Source organism: Spermophilus citellus (genome assembly GCF_964194105.1).
Source record: "Spermophilus citellus genome assembly, chromosome: 11".
In the NCBI taxonomy this organism is placed as follows: domain Eukaryota; kingdom Metazoa; phylum Chordata; class Mammalia; order Rodentia; family Sciuridae; genus Spermophilus; species Spermophilus citellus.
Window position 1 is genome coordinate 110,071,271 of NC_138192.1, and position 20,721 is coordinate 110,091,991.

The following is a 20,721-nucleotide window of genomic DNA, read 5'->3' on the forward strand; positions in this document are numbered from 1 at the left end:
TTAGAGAACATTTGCATTCTGATATAAAACTTCAGTGTCTTTGGAAAAGGAGTGAATATATTGGTAGTTATAGATATAAAGTAGATGGTGCCTAAAATTATAAGTATTTCTAGGGGCATGGTTGTTATTGATGAAAGCCAAGATACAGAGGACAAAAACAGTAATATAGTATAGAAAAACGAACAATATTGAAGCAAAGTCATCAAATGTAAATTTTTATTTCAACAGATCTTGCAGAGATATTTTCTAAAGTAGAACTTCTGTTATCTGCAAATTTATGAAGATAACTTTAAGGCTGCTAATACTTGTTTCTTGTTTGTCTTGCATAATAAACCTTTCATTTGTTATGGTTAGAGAGGAATTCAGTTAATATTATTTTCCATGAGATGCATTCTTCAATCCAGAACACAAATAACCATCTTTATTCTAGATTTATTTTTGGCACAAGAAAATGTTTTTTAAAAAATCTATCACAGTGTTTGCTTTTTAGCATAATATAGCATCAGAAATAATATTGGGCTTTGCATTTCTACTTAAAAAAATAATCTTGTGGGAGGGTAATGGGGATTGGATGTAACTAAACTATTGGATGTTATATAAAAAGAAAAAACAAACCTTGCTGAGTCTCTTTACATTGCTGCTCATAGTTTTAACCAAAAGTCTTCATCATCAATTTTGTTTCAAATTTTTCCAATGAAAGCATCTTCCTTATGTTTTTATTGTGATTTTTATTTAATTACATTATTAAATAATAATAGAAGGATGGCTTGAATATATATCATTCTTCTCATTGTTTCTTTGGTTTTTCACCATCAATATTTTAGTTTTCAGAATTTCATAGTGAGATTAATTTCATTGTACCTTCCCACATTAGAGTATTGAAAAATGGCCCTCTGGTTATATATATTCAATTATAATTTGAAAATTATAAAGAATCATTATGTCTGCTTATAAGTGACTTACAGGCTGTTAAGTTCCTGTATGTGCTGGTGCAAAGAGAATCTTTGTAAACAATATTTTATAGAGCTACACTGGCCAAAATAAAATAAGCAGTTATAGACAACCACTTATTTAAAATATTCACAGCTTAGGAGAGACTTGCTAAGAAGAAAGCACGTAAGTTTGGTGTTGTTCCTGCAATTTGCACATTTCATTCCCCAAAATGTGTTAGGACAGAAGCTTAAAGCACACTGTAATTATGCTGTAATTATGTTGGCCTGTCCATGTGCTGATTAAGTGTACTCTACAGTGTATTGTGAAATAAGTGATTTTTCCCATCTCTTAAATTCTATATGCTTCTAGGTCACAGGGTCTCCAAAACCTTGATGCAGTTATGCTGGAGATAAGATATAAGCAAACATGGTGGCTAAGCTGTAGATTTTTACCATTTCATTGTAATAAACATAGGTACTCCTAAAAGAAAAATATGTGTTTATAGAGGTAATTGGTAAAGACTGCTTTTGGTCTAAGAGAACTTATTTTTCTGAAATTCATTCCAATGATATTTTGGGGGAATCTAGAATATTATTTTTTTCATTTTTGCATCACATCCCCTGTTTCTGACATTTATTAACCATTTATTAATTAAGTCAATAATTAATTAACCATTTAATTAATAAATGGTTAATAGGGAAATATTAATTTTTTCAAAAGAAACCCTAGCTTCATTATTGGCATCCCAGTCATTTGAGGTATCCAAATTCAGATGGGACTTCAGGAAAAGAGAGAAACCCTTATGTGCATGAGCACCTACACATGCACACACACACACACGTACACACACACAAATTGTATTTTTTCCCCTCAGTTTCTCTAAGGGTCAATGTAGTTGAGATCTCTTTGTTTGTCAGAATTTCATCTTCTCATTAATGCTCATGTCTTATGCTATTATCCTTTGGTATTTTTGAAGACCTAACAGAGATAATACAGTTTCTCATAAATTTTCAAAGAGTAATACAATTGTAATCATTTTGACAAGATGCAAAACTGAGCATTTCAAAATTCCAAAAGTGTTATCAGTTCCCCCAGTGCCTAAATAATAGTGTTCAATTTATTAATAGTAAAAATAAAATTTCAGGGGGATTAAATTCCCCTATGAAATTTATCTTTCTCATATTAATCTAGATCAATAAAATAATACAACCTGACTTAATTAATAAATGGTTAATATAAGGTCTACAAAACAATCCAAATGTGTACATGTTACTATATTGAATACCTCTAGCTTCACTAGTAGCCAAAAACTTGAACTAGAACATGACAAATATAAAGATAGATTGAGACTATATTTGCTTACTAGGTTTTTTGGCTTAAATATATGTTTTTCTCCTATTTCCATCTGGACCCTTAAATTTAGAAGCAAAGCTTCTCAGGAGGTACTATTTCTAATTTATGTTTTTAAATTACTTTTGACTCCATAATGTTGTGTCCTCAACCTATGGTGTCCTTTAGCTCTGTGGTAGAGTGCTAGCCTAACATGTGCAAGGCCCTGGGTTCAATCTCTAGCACCACCCACCTCCCAAAAACGATTTTCTAGTAGTTGCACTGATAATTATATTAGTTTACTGTGCCTTTCTCCTTGACAAAATTTAAATGCTCGGCCAGATCTGTTAAAGTTATATAAAGACTCCACTTGAGTATATTCAAGTGTAAGCTATACAAAATTGTGGATTTCAGCATATAGATTGAGATAGGAAACAAAGGAATTGAGATTGTCTCTCAATTTTATGATTTTAGTTGTAATCATATATTCACAATCCTAATCTACTATTTTGCTAATACATTTTAGGTAAGTACTATATGAGTGGCTATGGAGAAGGTTCACTCAAAATCTGTGGCAACTACTAGAAAATCGTTTTGAGGGGGTGAGTGGTGCTAGAGATTGAACCCAGGGCCTTGCACATGTTAGGCTAGCACTCTACCACAGAGCTACAGCCCCAGCTCAACTACTAGAAAACCTTTAAGACCAAAAACAAAACCTGTCCTTCGAAAGATTGCCCCCACCTTGAAACACAATGTGGGTGTAGGAACTCCATGTGTTACTCATCTTTGTATCCCCCCCCAGAATGACTAAGCATAGCTTCATTGTCTATAGCAGGTGCAAAATGCATTCTCTTCCATTTAAATTCATAGCAGAACTGAACTTTTTACAGTCCTTCCTTATCTTAAATGCATTTACCTGTGTAAGCTAACTTTACTTTTCGCCTCTGAGATAAATGGACCTTTGTTTGTTTTTTTTTTATTGGTTGTTCACAACATTACAAAGCTCTTGACATATCATATTTCATACATTAGAATCAAGTGGGTTATGAACTCCCATTTTTACCCCAAATACAGATTGCAGAATCACATCGGTTACACATCACATTTTTACATACTGCCATATTAGTGACTGTTGGACCTTTGTTTTCATCTCTAAAGTCATGGAAGAAATCTTTGGAAGAAAATGCTAGTAGGCAGTGTTGGCCAGCATGACCATTTGAGACCATTAGAAGTCGGACTAGGGTGGGATATGCCAATGCTGGCCTCTTTAAGTTAATGCAAAAGGTGCCAGGGAAACAAACAACAACAAAAAAAAAAACCCCCAACAATCTGCTCTTCTAATTTCTTTCATCCCTGTTGATTACAGGAAAGCATTTCAGAGGAGCCATTTATTCTCCAAATTAAGCCAGGAGTAGAAGCAAGGATCTTTTCTTCTTTCCCTATTTTTGTGAATTTATCTAGGGTATTTGTTTAGCAGAGCGCTTCTGACTACACAGTGCTTTCCTTGTTGACTAGTTTCCATCAACAGCAGCAATTAGCACTGGTTTCCTAGGCAACCATTCTGTACCCTACTGAGAAAAACCTTTTCTTGACAGGAGCATTCTGTCTTAAATTGTTTTGTTTTCCTTTTTTCTACAAGTGTATGGTAGGCTTATTTGTCATTTCTTTTAACAAAGAGTTATTATGCCTGTGATTCCTAAAAGCAGAAACATTTACTGGCTTTTATATCCATATGGTTGAATTTACTGTCAATGTATCTTACTTTGCTCTTAACAACCTGAAAGAAATCAACAAAAATATGTTCTCAGGCATATGCCAACTTGCTTAGGTTTTGTGTTCACAGTCTAATTGGTGAACTTTTGCATGTTCAAGTAATCACAGCTGGTCCTGATAAAGACCCAGAGGGAACACATTTAAAAAACAAACTTCTGGGTCTACCTATAATGTCATTTATCACTCAGAAGCAAGTTAGCATTTTCAGAGCTATGGAGAAAGTGTCAACACCACTGATTTGGTTAGCTATCTTGATAGATTAATGTAACAAAATAACTAAATTAAAAATATGTGCCTGAGCCTATCTTAAAATTGGACGTGATCACCTCTGTGACCAGAAGGGCCTTGCAGTGGTGGAGTAAGAGTCATCATCATGGAGAAAAAGGGAGGGATGCAGCAGTTACAAATGCAGAGCAGAGCCATGCAACCCGAAGCAAAATTTTATTTATGTGCATTTGTCATTTGATTTTAAGTAATCAGTGGCAGGAGATTGATATATTGCTGCTTAGGCAGTGGTTGGATATATAAGAAAGGAAGTATTCCTTGGGAATTAAAGAATCATCTCTATGGATGACAAAAAAAACATTTAGGTCTCACCTACATTTGGTCAATTGGATACACAATTTGAATGAGCACGATATGTGTTATTTCATACAATCGTTGCAGCACACCAAAAGTGAATAACACTTTTATTCCTTCTCAGCTGGGGAATCTGAAGGTTAGAGAGGTTGACCCTGAACCAAATCTCATGGCAAAATTTGATCCCAGGTTGCCTGACACCACAGCCTATTCTTATGTAAAATATTTGTACTACACTGATGTCAATCAAAGTGATATCTAAAGGAGGCAAAACATTGCTTTTTTTCCATTATTTTACCAGTGCTCCTATCCTGTAAATATGTGCATTAAATAATATTGACAAGAAATATACAAATACCTAGTGTTTAATAATCTTGTATAGCAGTCTAATATTTATTCATGAGTTAAAGGAAATATAAATAGCTAAGTGTGATGCTTTTGGGGTATTACCAAGTAACTTTTGTGCATAAAAACATATCTCAGTTACTTTATTGTACCTACTTATTTCCTGATGTGCTTCATCAATATATTTCTCCAATATCAAGAAAAAAAATATTTTTTTTTTCTTTTCAGAATGTACCTTATCTACTGAGGACTTTGGTATACTTTTCTGACTACTGAGCCCCAGGCCTGGCTGAAGCTTCATTTTTTACTTTAAAATGTTTACCTATATAGTGATGGTGTTATTACTGTTCCCTGGATTGTAGCTTTACATTGTTTATTCTTTTCATTTATTCTCATAGAAGTTATGAGATGAGTTTAATTTAGAAAAGTTACTTTTACTGTTTTTCTTCCAAGTGGTTTGTAGGCAGATACACTTATTAGATTAGTTCCAAGTCATTGTTCCTTTTTTTCTTAGCCATAGTGTGACATTGTGGCCATGGTATGAGATGTTTTTCTGTTACTTGTAGAAACTGTCTCATAACCATATTGATAGTAATGATAAAAAAATCAAGTGTAACAGGCTAAATATAACTATATAAGGTTATCACGGTAATGCAAAAACAATCCTTAATTTCTTTAAATCCTAACATTTACGAAATAGAAAACAGAAATATCACATCTACTTTTTAACTAAGATAATTTCTTACATAAACCAAAAACTATTCACTTTCAAAATATTTTTAGAAGTTCAAAAGAAAGATTAATGAGACTTTCACAATATCAGATTGCAAAAAGCATTGTTATATTTACACTTACGAAGATCATTGTTTCCTACCAATTACATATAATTAATAATTCCCCAATTTATGCTTAATATCATCATCTTTAATCTTTTGACAATTAGATTCTATTCATAAATTTACATATATTTTTAGAAGGAAAGAAAACAGAAAGAAGAAAGGAGAAAATAAGCAATGAAAAATGAAAATGTGTTTTTTTTTTAAGAGAGAGTGAGAGAGGAGAGAGAGTGTGAGAGAGAATTTTTAATATTTTTTTTTAGTTCTCAGCGGACACAACATCTTTGTTGGTATGTGGTGCTGAGGATCGAACCCGGGCCGCATGCATGCCAGGCAAGCGCGCTACTGCCTGAGCCACATCCCCAGCCCCCTGAAAATGTGTTTTAATCTCTTACCTACAAGAGGATTTTTCCTGTTGTGCATTGTCCTGAGGAGTTGACAGGGTGACCATGGCTTTTACAGTACCATCTAGAAGACAATCCCAAACTGGAACATGCCAGCAGCAATCTCAAACAGATGGTAACCTAGGGAAGTGGGTATGAGGTCAGAAAATAAAAAGCAAAAATAATATTTGCTTCCTTCATAGATTTGTCTTGGCAAACATAGTTCCCTTGGCCATCAACATAGCTATCAACAATAATAGTGGATTTAACAGTATTACCAGAGGGTCATAATAACAATACCTAGTAGGGCTGGACCCTTAGTGCTCTTCACCATTCTTTCTTGAAAGTAGAAATATTAGGATAAGAAGTTCAGAAGAATGTGTAACTAGGGAAAAATTAAAATATCTTAGTGAGAACTATCCAGAAGTCTTCTTTTTATATGATCTCCTTGATGTGCCAGGTGTGTTATATGGTTATGTAACTAAACCTCCAGACAACCTGTGAGACAAGTACTATTATCCACATTTTATGAGTGAACCAATGAATCTGAGTAAATTTTGGGGGGGTGAAATAACTAAAAAGTAGCCGTGCTAGAATTCATACCATATTTTTCTGAATTAACGTCCATAAAATTTCCTCTGCTTTACCCTAAAAAGACAGTTATCACATAAATAATTAAAGAGATGATGAATGGTGGGAAGGTAGGTGGGTGTTTGGATGGATGGACACTATATATATGAAGATTTTTTCGTACCGGGATTGAACCCAGGAGCACTTAATCCTCAGGCCTTTTTAAAATTTTATTTAGAGACAGGGTCTTGCTGAGTTGCTTAGAGCTTCGTTAAGTTGCTGAGGTTGGCTTTGAACTCCCCATCCTCCGGTCTCAGCCTCCGGGCTGCTGGGACTACAGGCGTTCATCACCAAAATCTATCTATCTATCTGTTTATTATTTTGTGTGTAGTGTTGCTGGGGATTAAACCCAGCTCCTTGTGCATCCAAGGTAAGCACTTAACCACTGAGCTACATTCCCAGCCCACATTTTCCATTTTTATTGGTCTGATTTTGTGTGACTAGCTTTTGTTTGGTACATTTATCCTTAATCTTTACTAAACTTATCCAAACCCTTAGTGAATTTGCTCCTTTCCCAAGAGTTGGCTATAAGGATGGAGTTCACTCAGGAGATGAGCTGATTAGGCCTCTGTTGAGAAAAAGCCATCTTTTGTTCTTTAGGGACAACTGCCTCTGCGGCACTGTCGACAGTCTTTGCTAAGAGAAATATTGCAAGTTGCCTGGACCAATTGAAATTCCCAGAACAATCTATGCTGTTTTCTTAAATTCACTGGGACATTTAGATTTAAAAATTATTATTTGAAGATGTCAATAAAGCCAGTATAAAGTTGGAGCCCACAGAGTCTGTTAGATTTTTTTTTAAATAGCATTGCGCAAACTCTGTTAGTTTCTTTTAAAGAAAAAAAATTAATCAATTCTTCCAAGATTGGGTTAAATTATTTTCTCACATTTTGCTTTAATATGAAGTAAAGTAAAATTAAGTAATTCATAAGCTCTTATTCAACTGTGAAACTCAAGCACATTTTTAAATTAGTATTCACAGATAAAAATAAAAAAATACAAATTTCCTACAACTTCCCATCTAAAATATTTTTTTTTCTGAAACTAAATTTTTTTCTCACCATTGAGATGTGATACTGGCAGAAAAGTACATTCTGTTTAGGTTAGATGCTTCTATACTGACTGCAGTCAAGAAAACAATTCAATTCTCCCTTCACTTGTCTCTATTTAGACTATCTTAAAAGCCCATTTATACAGTGCCCCAGGATGTTATTTGGTCTATGAATATGTTCTTTATGTATTATTCTCACCTCTGTTATTTTGTTATTATCCCTCAACATTTAAAATAATTCTCAGTGTCAAAACTGTATTCTAAATATAATATCAGACAAAAAGACTGAAATAATGTAGCATTGCTCAGTTCTAACTTGGTTATATAAACCAATAGATATTTGCACTATGTTTATTGGATTATCTTCCCAACCTAAAAAATAAGTAAGCAAGTATCCAGGACCCCAATTTAAGAAATACCATTCTAAATACATGAAATCCTTAAACAGGAATAGAGTAAGTAGAATAATTTGAGTGTTTTTATGTTACAGTTATTAACTTGTGCAAAGATCATGAATAAAACTTTTCATGTTGATTTTTCTTATTTAAAAAAAAAATGTGTTAAGCATTCAGTCTGGGTAAAGCTCCATGAGAGAAGCTTTAAGAATCGCAAATTCTCAACCTCTTCTTGAGAGGCTGAGGCAGGAGAATTGCAAGCTTGAGGCCAACCTCAGCAACTTAGTGAAACACTCCCTCCAAAAAAAAAAAAAAAATGGGGATGTAGGGCATGGTAGCTCAATGGTAGAGTGCCCCTGGGTTCAATCAAAGAAAGAAAGGGAAGGAAGGAAGGTAGGATGGAAAGAAAGAAGGAAGGAAGGAAGGAAGGAAGGGAGGGAGGGAGGGAGGGAGGGAACCTAAGGTTGGAATACCTGTGAGCAGGAAGATACTGGGATGATGCAGACGACACAGGGTTCCTGTAGCTCTGTGTTTTCTGCTGAGCTTGCTCCACCTCTAACAATTCTCAAAACCCACAGTAATTCCTTTTGTAATATTATTAATTTAGAAATCTAAAGCTGTTTTTTAAATGAATTTAATCTTCAGTTAGCCCTTTTTATATGTTCTTTTTTTTTTTACATTTTTTTTATTGGTTGTTCACAACATTACAAAGCTCTTGACATATTATATTTCATACATTAGATTGAAGTGGGATGTCTTCTTTGATATAATGAGAGCAAGTATGAACAGAGCAGGGAGGAAGAGTAGGAAGAAAAGAGTAACATTAAACAGAGACTTGAGATGGGAGGGAAAGGGAGAGAAAAGGGAAATTGCATGGAAATGAAGGGAGACCCTCATTGCTAAACAAAATTACATATAAGAGGTTGTGAGGGGAATGGGAAAATAAACAAAGAGAGAAATGAATTACAGTAGATGGGGTAGAGAGAGAAGAGGGGAGGGGAGGGGAGGGGGGATAGTAGGGGATAGGAAAGGTAGCAGAATACAACAATTACTTTTTATATGTTCTTTCCCACTGAAAATGTCACTTCATCAGAGCCTGTCCTCTCCCGCAGTCTTCATAGAAACCTCGCCCAGCAGCCTGGCCTCAGGACAACACACAGCCCTTGCTCCTCCTCCACTGCCCGCCTCACACCATAGCATAGCAGTCAGAATTCTTTACCATGCTTTGGTGACGGTTAATGCTATTAATTTGCTGGAAATAACTGCAAAAACTCTGTTCAAACACTAAAACTGAACAACAAAAAAAATGGGAATAAAAGAGTAATAAAATATTTATCTTCTCAATTCTTGCTTCATCCAGTGTAAAATGGGAGCAATAATAGCAAATAATTCATTAAAATGAAAAGAGCAAACACCTTTGCAGAGTGTTTGGCACATAGTGAGTGCTATAATATATATATTTTTAAATGTCACTTCAGTTACTGTTACTGCTAGGCACTGCAGATAAAAATGTTTACCTCCAGTGCATCTCTTAAGAAATACGCATAGTGAAATGGCTAGTAAAAAAATCAGAGAGTTAAACATATAAAGGTAAATTTATGTGTGTGTGTGTGTCTGTGTGTGTAATGCAAAAATCATATTATACCTTTTGGAGAGAAGACAGCAAAGATAAAATTTTTAATCCACTGTGCTGTTTGATTACTTTTCCTCTCTGCTACCTGTTTGGACTTCTCCTTATGATATTTCCTTTTGTTACTGCTTATTACAGAGGAGGTGTCTGCAAGAATAGTTCAAGTAGTCACCGCCGAGGCTGTAGCAGTCCTGAAAGGCGAGCAAGAGAAAGAAGCTCAGCACAAAGATCAGCCTGTACCTCTGCCTTTAGGTAAATGAGAAGAGCCTCAAGCCAGGGGCTGGGTCTTCCTGCCCTATCACAGCAAAAAATCCTCGTTTTCCCAAGATAGGTTATTTCCTTTACATCATCCTTACCCGTGACTTCCATCCAGCCCCTCCATGGAGATGCACTGGGACCTATTTGCACCCTCCTCAACAGGTTAATTTTGGTATTTTGGTAATTTCTAGAGTGATAAGCTTGTAGTTTGATGTTCCCCTAAGTGGCCTACAATTTTTTATTTCCTAGACCATGAGAAGATTCCATAACACTCCACGCATAGGGAATATGTATAAAAACTTAAATTGGAGATGATTGTTTTCCTTTATGGGTTTCAGTGAATGATTATATTATAGTCTTGTTTTGGTCTCTCTGAACTGGCTACAAAAATCTTAAGTCAAAGCATCAATGGAATCAATATTGACTTTGCATCAGATAAGAAAAGTACTGACTGTTTGGCTTCTTTCAGGACACCAAGGTAGCACTGCCCTCTCCCTTGGCCACAAATCAAATGGCCTCCAGTGCCAGACAGGTAAAGCAGTGCTTCCTTGCTGAGAAAGACACTCAGCCAAAGCCTTCCTGCCCCCACTAAGATGAGAGACAGAGACAGGTATGTGTCCATGACAAGATGTAAGGAAGGACACTGTTAGGCTCAACACCCCTGCTTCACCAGTACATATACCTGATCTATAAAAGGCCATGGTTTTTAAGGACTAAAATTAGCACATAACCATTTTCCTATATTATAATCTGATGTATCCTTAATATTTTATTTTTAATGCATGTTCTATCACCTATTGAAAAGTAAGCAATAAAAATAATTTGTTTTACCAGAATAATAATTTAGAATATATTCAGTATTTTTAATACCGAGTATTTTTGTTATGAAGGACTGTTTTTCTCTTAAAAGAGAGAAAAAAATATTTAAAACATTACTCTTCAATCTATTGTTCATTTCTATTCTTTGAAATGAAAGATAGCTCAGTTTGTTAAAAATCTGCAATCTTAAAATATGCCATGCAAACCCACAGGGTCAAGGGACTGAAAGTCAACTGTCATCCCAAAAGCTGCCTCTACCAACTGCTTTATGAAACGGCAATTCTATAATATTAAAATGGCTTTAGCTACTGGCCTTAAATGAGAAATATTTTCTTTTGAAATTTCTTACCTTTGTAGAAGTGTCATGAAGAAGGTAAGTGTCCTGAGAACCCAATCAAAAGGTTGACTGTGAGTGAATGATATCCTACAGAACCTTTCTTTGCTTCACAAGCAGGGCCAAGGCCAGAAGGCCACGCCCCCACTAGTGCATGGTTTCTCCCGACAGATATCCTGGCTGACAACTTCATTTTGTTTTCTGAGAAAGCATAGAAAAGATGGGTTTTGGCTTTAGACTCAGTGGGCAAAAGGCTATTTAATGATGTCAGCTTGCATGACCATGAATGATCAAGGTAACATTTGTTTCCAGATCAAGAAGCTGAACAAGAGAGCATTTGAATATGTTTTCAGTTGGACTAGCCTAATCCAAACTAAAAGGCCTGCCTGTTTGTGTTTTTATATGGCATATAGGGTCAAAATTAAATATATTATTAATTGAATAAGTAGATACAAAGGAAGGAGATTAATGATACAATTTTAGCATTATTTTTTTAAGTCATTTTTATGGAGAAAATGAAATGACTTTTTTGAAAAATATGAAATGTTTATCTTTTTAAGTTGTCAAAAATATATGAATCAAGTAATAGGCCTAAGAATAAGTCAAACAGATTACTATTGAGTCTTCCCTTGCATTTCATAGAGAGGCCTTTTTACAGATGGAAGAACTACCTACACATCAACTGGCCTGATAAGATTAATTATTGTGTCTCATTTCTTCATTGTTTGGTCTATAGCAGCTGAAGAGACAGCTCATCTGCCCCCTTCTCCGCCCCCATCGCCAGCCTCAGAGCAGACAGTCACGGTGGAGGAAGGTAAGCTTTGACCTCACAGGGTCTGTCTTCTCAAAGAGGGTAAATACTGAACTTCACTGCATAATACACAGGCTTCAGTGTTGGTTAACATATGACCCAGCTTTGGAGTTTGTCGAAAATAGTCAAAAAGGAACAAAATCCTAAAATATGCACATAATCCCTTATATATATAAAATCAGAAGTCAAAGAATATGGTACATAAAAAAGTAAAAATCTCCTGGTAAAAGAAAAGAGAACTTTGTGTTTAATTTGCTAGAATAAGTATAGAGAACCAGTCTACTTCATATAAAGTGTTTTAATGGAGAAGACAAAATCCCATCTTGTAAGGGATTGAACAAAAATTAAAATAAATATAATTGCCATTATAGGGGGAATCACATTTCCTATGGACATGTCAGGAACTGTCTATTTTGCTCACCATTTTACCAAGACCTCTCCCAGGGCCTGACCCATAGCATACTTTCAATAAATATTAATGAATAAATGAAGAACTTCATGAATAGGTCTGACACTGAGAGCAGTGAACTAGAAGCTGAGACCACAGCTCCTTTCCTGCTGAGACCTGTTATTGTCCATGAATATGTTTAGGCACATCAGCTTTTCAGTTGTCATTGATAAAACAGAGAGGTGGCTTTAAAGAAGATCCATTCAGAATCTGAGATGAAAGTCACTTACCTAAATTATATTGAAACCACAATCAATCGAGCCTTAGCTTTCCTCTGCCTTCTGTAACTCTCAAAATGATATACAAGTTAATGGTTCTAGGTCAGAGAAACAATAATGGCTTGTTTTTAAGTTTTCATATACTAAAACCAGAGTTTTAAAACTTTTCCATTTTATTTATTTATTTATTTTTCTTTCTTTTTTTTTTCTTTTGTTGTCACATCAGAGACCAATTTGCTGTTTTAAAAACTGAATAACATTAGGCTGAGACAGGAGGATCTTGACTTCAAAGCCAGCTTCAGCAAAAGTGAGGCGCTAAGCAATTCAGTGAGACCCTGTTTCTAAATAAAATACAAAAAAATAGGGCTGGGGATGTGTCTCAGTGGTCAAGTGCTCCTGAATTCAGTTCCCAGTATCAAAAAACAAAAACAACACCACCAACAACAAAAAACGAATAACATTGATCACAGAAGACTTTTTATAATTTATAATCAGCTTCTTTAAAATATTCTTTGAATACTTAATATAGATATCTAAATTTCTGACCTACATATTGTTAACTCCAATATGATTTTTTTGTCACAGATTTATTAACCTAAACTTTTTATTTTTTTTTTCTTTTTTGATACCAGGGATTGAACCCAGGAGTAGTTTACCACTGAGCTATATGCCTTTCTTATTTTTTTTATTTGGGACAGGGTCTCAGTAAATTGCTGAGGCTGTCTTCACACTTGTGACATCCTGCCTCAATCTCCAGAGTCACTGGGATTACAGTGTTGCCATTGCAATTAGCAACCTAACCCTTTTATAGCAAGATTTTTCTTTCTTAAATTAAGGACTTTTATTTTTTTTTCTAAATTTAATGCCCCAAATATTGTTAAACAAAATTATTCTAAGGGGATAAAAAAAGGAACATTTAGAGATAGTAATCATTGCATAACAGCCACTGATTATTAGTTGATTTCCTTAAAATGTGATTAACTTTTAAATTTATGGATTTGAAAGATTCTTTGGGGCCTATGTTTATCCACTCATCTGGCACATATCTGTTGAGCATCTACAATTTTTTTAGGAACTCTGCAAATTCTGTGTCTGTGTTAGTGAGCAAAACAGGCATGATCCCTGCTTTTAAGGAGCACATTGTCTAGTGGAGAACAGAAATCCAGTAAATAAGCTTACGAATAATTTACAATTGAATTAGCACCAGGAAAGAATAAAACCAGGGAGCTTTAAGATAGAACAGCAAGGAAAACCTTATTTTATTGGGTGGTGTAGGGATGATTAAGAATCAGAGCCCAGAATCATGAGGATATGGTGGCCAAGCAAAGATGGATAAAAGGGGAATTTGGGGCACAGGAACCAGGATGCACAAGAGCATTCAGGAGGGCAAGAAGGTGCAGTGTTCTAGGAAGAGGGCCCGTGGCTAACAGGTAGTGAGAAAGGGGCAGAGGAGTGGAAGAAAGAGAGTAAGCAGAGGCCTGTGGGGTCAGGAGCCTGGACTTCAGTCCCAATGCAGTGGACAGCCTTACATGACAGTGTACTCTCTCAGGTCATTGAAAATGCTTCTGAGCCACTGAAAGCTATTCAAGTGCCAGACAATCCTCTTAACCCAGAAAGGGATATGATGTTGATAGAACTGGTGTACTCCAAAGTCTGTCTGAGATCAAAGTTACTGACTTTTTTTTTCTCTCTCTCTGGGAATTAGAGTAGGAAAAAGAAGTAGGGTCCTGCCATCCATCTGGGAAGCCACCCAGCCTGCTTTCTGGAAGATAGCATCATGGACATAATATAAATATGAATAATTGAAATATAGAATCACTTTCATGTTTTGGTTACTTAGAAGTCAGCTTTCCAGAATAACACTTCCTTTACATTGCAGAACATCTTCCTCAGAGTGTTTCAATAATATCCAGGGACAGCGCCAACTTACTTCCCCTTGAAAGTTATTCAGAGATATTTTCAAACCTAACTTGTTTTTTTAAATTTTTTTTAAAGCATTAAGTTATATGATGGTTTAATGATTTGTTTTCAAATGGATAACCATTTTGAGTAATATGAAAAAATTTTTTACCAATTCTACTTTATTAATTTAAAAAATTAGATAATATTCTCATCTTAAATTTGCGAAAGATATAGTCTAGATGATCAAAATACTGCCTCTTTTATTTTAAATGACACTTACATTACATACAGTAAATATTAGGGTTTTTTTTGTTTATTTGTTTAGTTTTGTCAAAAAATAAGTTAGTGACAAGACACAAAAAGACAGGATTGAACCATTTGATTTTTCAATCCAGTCAGTTTATAATGATGCAGCACTGTTTCCATTAGTGTCCTGCTAATAGCAGGAATGTTGGAAAGGCAGTGAGTGGGCTTCTTCACTCTGTCCAGGAGGTTATTTTCCCTCTTTGATGTACCCTCAAAGCAATTTTAAGGTTGCAATGAGTGTCACAGTCCAATCCTTTTACACAAGTGGAAGAGAGCTCTTGGGCTAAATTAATTCAGTGATACTGAGGATACACTAACTTTTTATTAATTATCAAACATTTTAAAAACTGTTCTTTCCCAAAGGGGAAACATGAAAGCCTCCACTGAAAATAATTTAAGATGTTAATTACCATCATTTATAAATTCTCATTTATTATAATTAATGTAGTTTTAATAATTCCCAGACTATATCTTATTCTGCAAATCATTTTAATGGGATTTTGAAGAAAAAAATTCAACAAGTAGCACACTTAGAAAGGAAACCATGGTACAGTTATCCAATACTAGTTATAATGTTTTCAAATTAATCTCCTTTTTATTTTTGGCCTAAACCTAACACTTGTCATTTGGACTGAACTGTCAGAACTTGGAAGTTTATGCAAGTACAGTGGGATCCTTTGAAAATAAACAGGGGATCCTTCTGCCCTCTTAGGTTTGCTCCAGGGTTGCAGGGCAGTGTTTTCCTGTTGTCACAGATGTGGTGACATCATAATTGGTAATCTGAAAGCAGTTTCCCTCCATATCATGCTGAGGCAGCAGAAACAGTCAGCAAGGTAAGGAGTCCCCATTCAAAAGCCGACAGGATGGAAAGAGCTTAGGGATGGTAGAGAACCATGTGAGTGGAGCCAGCTGTCTCTAGCGGTGCACTGGGGGACAGAAGCAGTGATGCACAACAAGCAAAAATCAAACTCACTGATGCCCTGCGAGCTGTAGTCCTTACAAAAGTAACTTCTCATTTGTATCAAAGGGCGCTAACAAACCAAGGCTTGTTTTAGGGTGTCAAACCTTACTTTAACCCCAAATAAATTTCCAGATGCTTTAAAAAAAATTGAACAAAAGCAAACTAGGGGAAGTTTATTCTTCCATTGAAAGTAGGTAAACTTCATTTTTGAAGGTTATAATTATCTAAAAGGACTACGTAAAAGAGAAGGGCACACCAAGTCACCCTGTTCTTTTATATGTCACATTATTAAATAAAACAATATTTTGTTGCAAAAAAACAGATGACCCAAAGCATGTCTACTTATAGAAAAAAGATGAATGTATTCAATTGTTACCTTAAAGAGCAAAACTAACTGTTATGAAGTGAGTTTAATTTTTCACAAATTTTCCAACTTAAACTTTGGTGTGTCAAATAAAGGGAAGGAGCAAAATTACTTGGAAACATGACTGAGTACATTGAAGACATGGATGCTAACATGTATGGAGTGAAATACTGTGCTTGGCATTTCCACAAATATCTTCACATTTAATCCTCCCAGAGACCCACAGAGACATTCTATTCATTTCCACTTTTTACCAAGAATGTAGTGGCTTATCTCTGGATAAAAGGCTTATCCATAATTCAGGTCTAAATCTTAATTCTGCAACCTACATTTTCACTATATCACTAAAGCTGGCTCTTGTCAAGTTTCCTGTTCTGAGACTATGGAAGTAAATTCTCTTCAAACGGGAGTTCTTTGTTACAAACCACTCCCAAATATTCCATTTATTTATAATTATTATGTACCTTACCCACATTGGGTGTGATCCTAAAGTACTTGCAATGCTCAGCTCTGTAACAAATGAGAATATAATATCTTCTTCATTCTCATTGGAACCACGTGAGAGGTTGGGATTTAGCTACCCCTCTAGGCATAGCTTTCCTGGCTTACCTCTGGAGCTTGTATTATAGATGAACTCACTCACAGGTCCTAAAGACAGTCAAAGTACATAGAGCACATAGTTCCAAGAGAGTACTGGACTTTGCCAGATTCTCCTTTTGAAGTTGTCTTGGCTAAAGGCCATACAAATACGACAGATAAGACTTTTTCCACTGGAACCCTTAAAGTTTCTGTTGATGTTTCTGTTGTTCTGATTAGAGTAAAGTTCTACAGAATAGAAAATACTGCTTCTTTGAGAGGTTACAGATCTCAAGCAAGGCTCTGGTCTGTTTTTACATTCTGGCACTTAGGAAAAGAGAAATAGCAACAAGAAAGAGGAGGTTGGAATCTTCCAAAGGTTGAAGCATCTGAATGAATAGTATTGCATCTGTCTACCAACTCTCTGCTCTACTTTCCAGCAAATAAATATTGAAAAGCAGAGAGAAATAGAGAAAAATATCTTATTTTCACTTATTGACAATCTATGTGATCTTTTCAACACATAAGAAATTTTAGGAGCTACTTGCTCCTAAATGGGGAATGGGGAGTTATAGTCTCAGGGTCTTGCTAGGGAAAATATGAATGGCTGGGATGTGTGATAAGCCAAGGGCTATGATTCAGTCAGTGTGGTAGGCTAGATCTTAGGCAATTATCAGCTCAGTTGAGAAGTTGTGCTGAGTTGAACTAATAATATCAAACATTATTTTAGGATTCTGCTGTCCCGTGATATAATAAGTTTTGTGGCTGAGAAAGTTCTGAGCATCCGTCCAGAAACAACTCCTATGGAACAATCAGTAAATAATGTGCTTAAAAGATTAAAAGTATTCTTTCCACAGTGTTATTTTAGTCTCCTTACGATTTCAGACTTATTTTATTTCCAGTTGTCAGCACTTGATTGCTGAAAATAAGTTACCATCCTAAAAATACAATGCATTTGCAAATTAATGCTCTAACTCTGCCTGCTTAAGTTCTGATTGAAGTAAAAACAACATAGCTAGGTAAGATAGACTTTATTCTTATTATTGAGAGTTATGAAATTTTAAAATTATTTCTAGATATGAGTAAATAATGATTAGCAAACTTGGTAACCTGCCAGATAAGCTTGAGATGTGATTTCTGCACCATATCGGAACCCAAATGGTGTTTATTCTCATGGTCCTTAAAGCTCACTGAATTATATGAGAGTTAAGATGCTAAGCTGACTGATCTATAATTGTGAATTTAGGGAAATTATTTAAATAATGCAAATTTCCAAGCCAAGCACAGGAAAGGGCAGAAATAAAAATGGTTCATTAGCATTTCAGTAAGAAATATGCAATAAGAGATATGAAACAGGCACAACCAAGGCCAGTGGTACAAATAAAGCTGCATGGAATACAGTCTTGATGAATTTGAAGCCAACTCTAGGAATTTTCAACTCATTGTGTCTGTATTAAGCTTATAAAGTAGAAGCAAAACATAAGAAAACAAATTTATGACATTGGGGAGACTCTTAAAAACAATGTACTGAACTTCTCCCACCAGGCAGTTGAGAACCAGTGTTTAAAATGATGCTCCTGGGATACCATCAGCCTTAGCATCCAACAGAAATCCATGTTGACTGCTTCCTCCTTATCAAGGCAGGAAAGAAGAATAATGCTTCATAGGTTTTTCTTAACAGAATTAAAATTTAAAAATACTTTCTAGTTGAAATCAATCTGAACTAAATTAACTACAATGCCAACTATTTGTCCATCCTAGATAAAGTTGTGTTTCAAACAGGGACTGTTTCTCCCCATAGTCATACCTGCATGAGAGCCTAACAACTGTTTGTCTTTTTTGACTTATAAATATATTGATAGAAGAATAAGAATGAATCTTCCTGAAGAAATTTTCTCCAATGAATGCATTTGTTGTATAATGTTTTGTTTCTATTCCAATGTTTATTTGGTTATTCTCACTTGTTTGAGAGGAATGTACAGATAATTTCTACTTTGCAGCTAGGGGTATCAATGCTTTTGATTCACCTAGATCAATGGCAGAATTGCTTAGAGGACAGTTTAAATTCAGCAGCCACTGAAGCATGCAACATTCTTCCTAGGCCATCCTCCATCAGCTTGGTTTTGCTAGCCACCCTCCATTCGCTGTACTGCTTTCCTGACCCTTTGTGTCCTTGTGGACGTGTTTGTCTGTCCGTCTGATCTTGTGTCTGTCTTGTCCAGTTCTCCCTGCAGTTTCTTCCTGTGTGTCTGTTTGTAGATGAAGGGGCTGAGGATCAAGTGGGTCCTCTACACAGGTTCCCCAGCCAGGAACCTGCCACCAGCGGGGAGAGGCGTAGACTTCTAGCGCCCTCCATCTCGGTGTCTGTGCCTGATGATGACCCTTACAATTCCGATGAGGAGTACTATGAGCATCCTTTGTTCAGCTCAGAATGGACTACCTCTAGTGTGCTCCCCAGTGTCACAGCGCAGAGTGCAGAGGCCCACTTAGGCCAGGAGAAAGGTGAACCAAGCATGGTCCCCTTTTGCTCCTCCTCCCCTGCCTGCAGCTTGTACCATGCACATCATGTTCAGTGTGTCCTCATGTGGAGGTGGGTGGGGCAGGAGTCTGTTTTTTCCAGATGAAAGTGAAGTCCCTATATCAATATCAATTGTCTCCATCCAAAAAATTGCCTCAAAATTTACAAAAAAGAAGCCTTACTTAAACTTTGTTTGAGAGACATGTACAGGTAATTTCTACTTTGCAGCAGGGGAATCATGCTTTCTATTGACTTGGATCAAGGGCAAAATTGCTTAAAGGATAGTTTAAATTCAATAACTACTAAACTTCATTGGCATTTCCTTTTTTAATATCATTACTTCTGAGATGTAGACAGACAGACAATAAAGAACCCCCCCCCCCCCAGAAAAAAAAGAGTTCAAATGTTCAAAGTATGACTCCTTTCTGCTTCCTTGCAAATACATCAATTGGGAAAGAATGTGTCCTTTACCCAAACCAAAAAATTGACCCCGAATTTTGTCCTTGGATACATAATATTCCTAGAACTGGACTTAAATAGAATTAGCCTGCTTTTTAGCACTATGTTAATACAATTACTCTTTAAAAGAGAGAGATTGAAGAATCTGTTTAGAGCTGAATAAATGTTATGGAATGAATTTATTTCCTACTTTAAGTCATCTGCAGAAACTACATAGGCTTTCCTAGGTAACTAACTCGTGGCTCAGTAAAGCTGGGCTAAAATGAAAGAAATGATTCAAAGCTTTTGTCCTTTTAGCCTAATAAAGCTGGGCGACCCTTGTGTATAATTGGCAGTGTGAGGATAAAATAAGTGGATGGTGGCTGCATTTTGTCTCCTTCTAACTAGTAGTCTGGTAAAGAAAGTACAGCTAAAAGTAGTTTTGCTCAGGTGAAGAAGTTTTTTCACATGTGAAAATAACATGCTTAAATGTAGAAGTTATTGGGATAGTTAATGGGACAATATTTAACATCAGGGAAGGTAGTTCTAAGGCAATGAGGGATGAGCTCACAAGAACATTCATGAAAATGAGTTTCTTCAAGGGTCATTTTGAAAACAAAGCACTCCAATGGCTCAGACACTCTGATAAAGAGGTAGAACCCACAGTGAGTGAGACTAAGCTCATCTAACAGTGTGAACTTAAAACAAGAAAAATATGGGGATTTTTGAATGAGGAATTGGTACAGTAGAAACAAGCATAGTTTATATAAAATGAGAAAATGGAATGCTAAATAGTGACATGGATTTTAAAACTTTTTAATTAACCCTATTAGACTTCAGCTAATAAGGTACCATTAATAAAGCAGCTATATTAAAATCCTTTT

The 20,721-nt window shown here is 35.6% G+C and overlaps 1 protein-coding gene across 5 annotated transcripts in view; it reads left to right on the plus strand.

Annotated features, from left to right (window-relative positions):
- The window catches only part of MAP2 (microtubule associated protein 2), a 290,513-nt gene that overhangs the window by 232,020 nt on the left and 37,772 nt on the right, over positions 1-20,721 (plus strand). For all 5 annotated transcript variants that reach the window (XM_081260559.1, XM_081260555.1, XM_081260556.1 and 2 more), the window contains exons 6-7: positions 10,023-10,136; positions 12,032-12,109. In XM_081260559.1, coding sequence (XP_081116685.1) covers positions 10,023-10,136; positions 12,032-12,109 — 192 coding nt within the window. The remainder of the gene's footprint in view (positions 1-10,022; positions 10,137-12,031; positions 12,110-20,721) is intronic.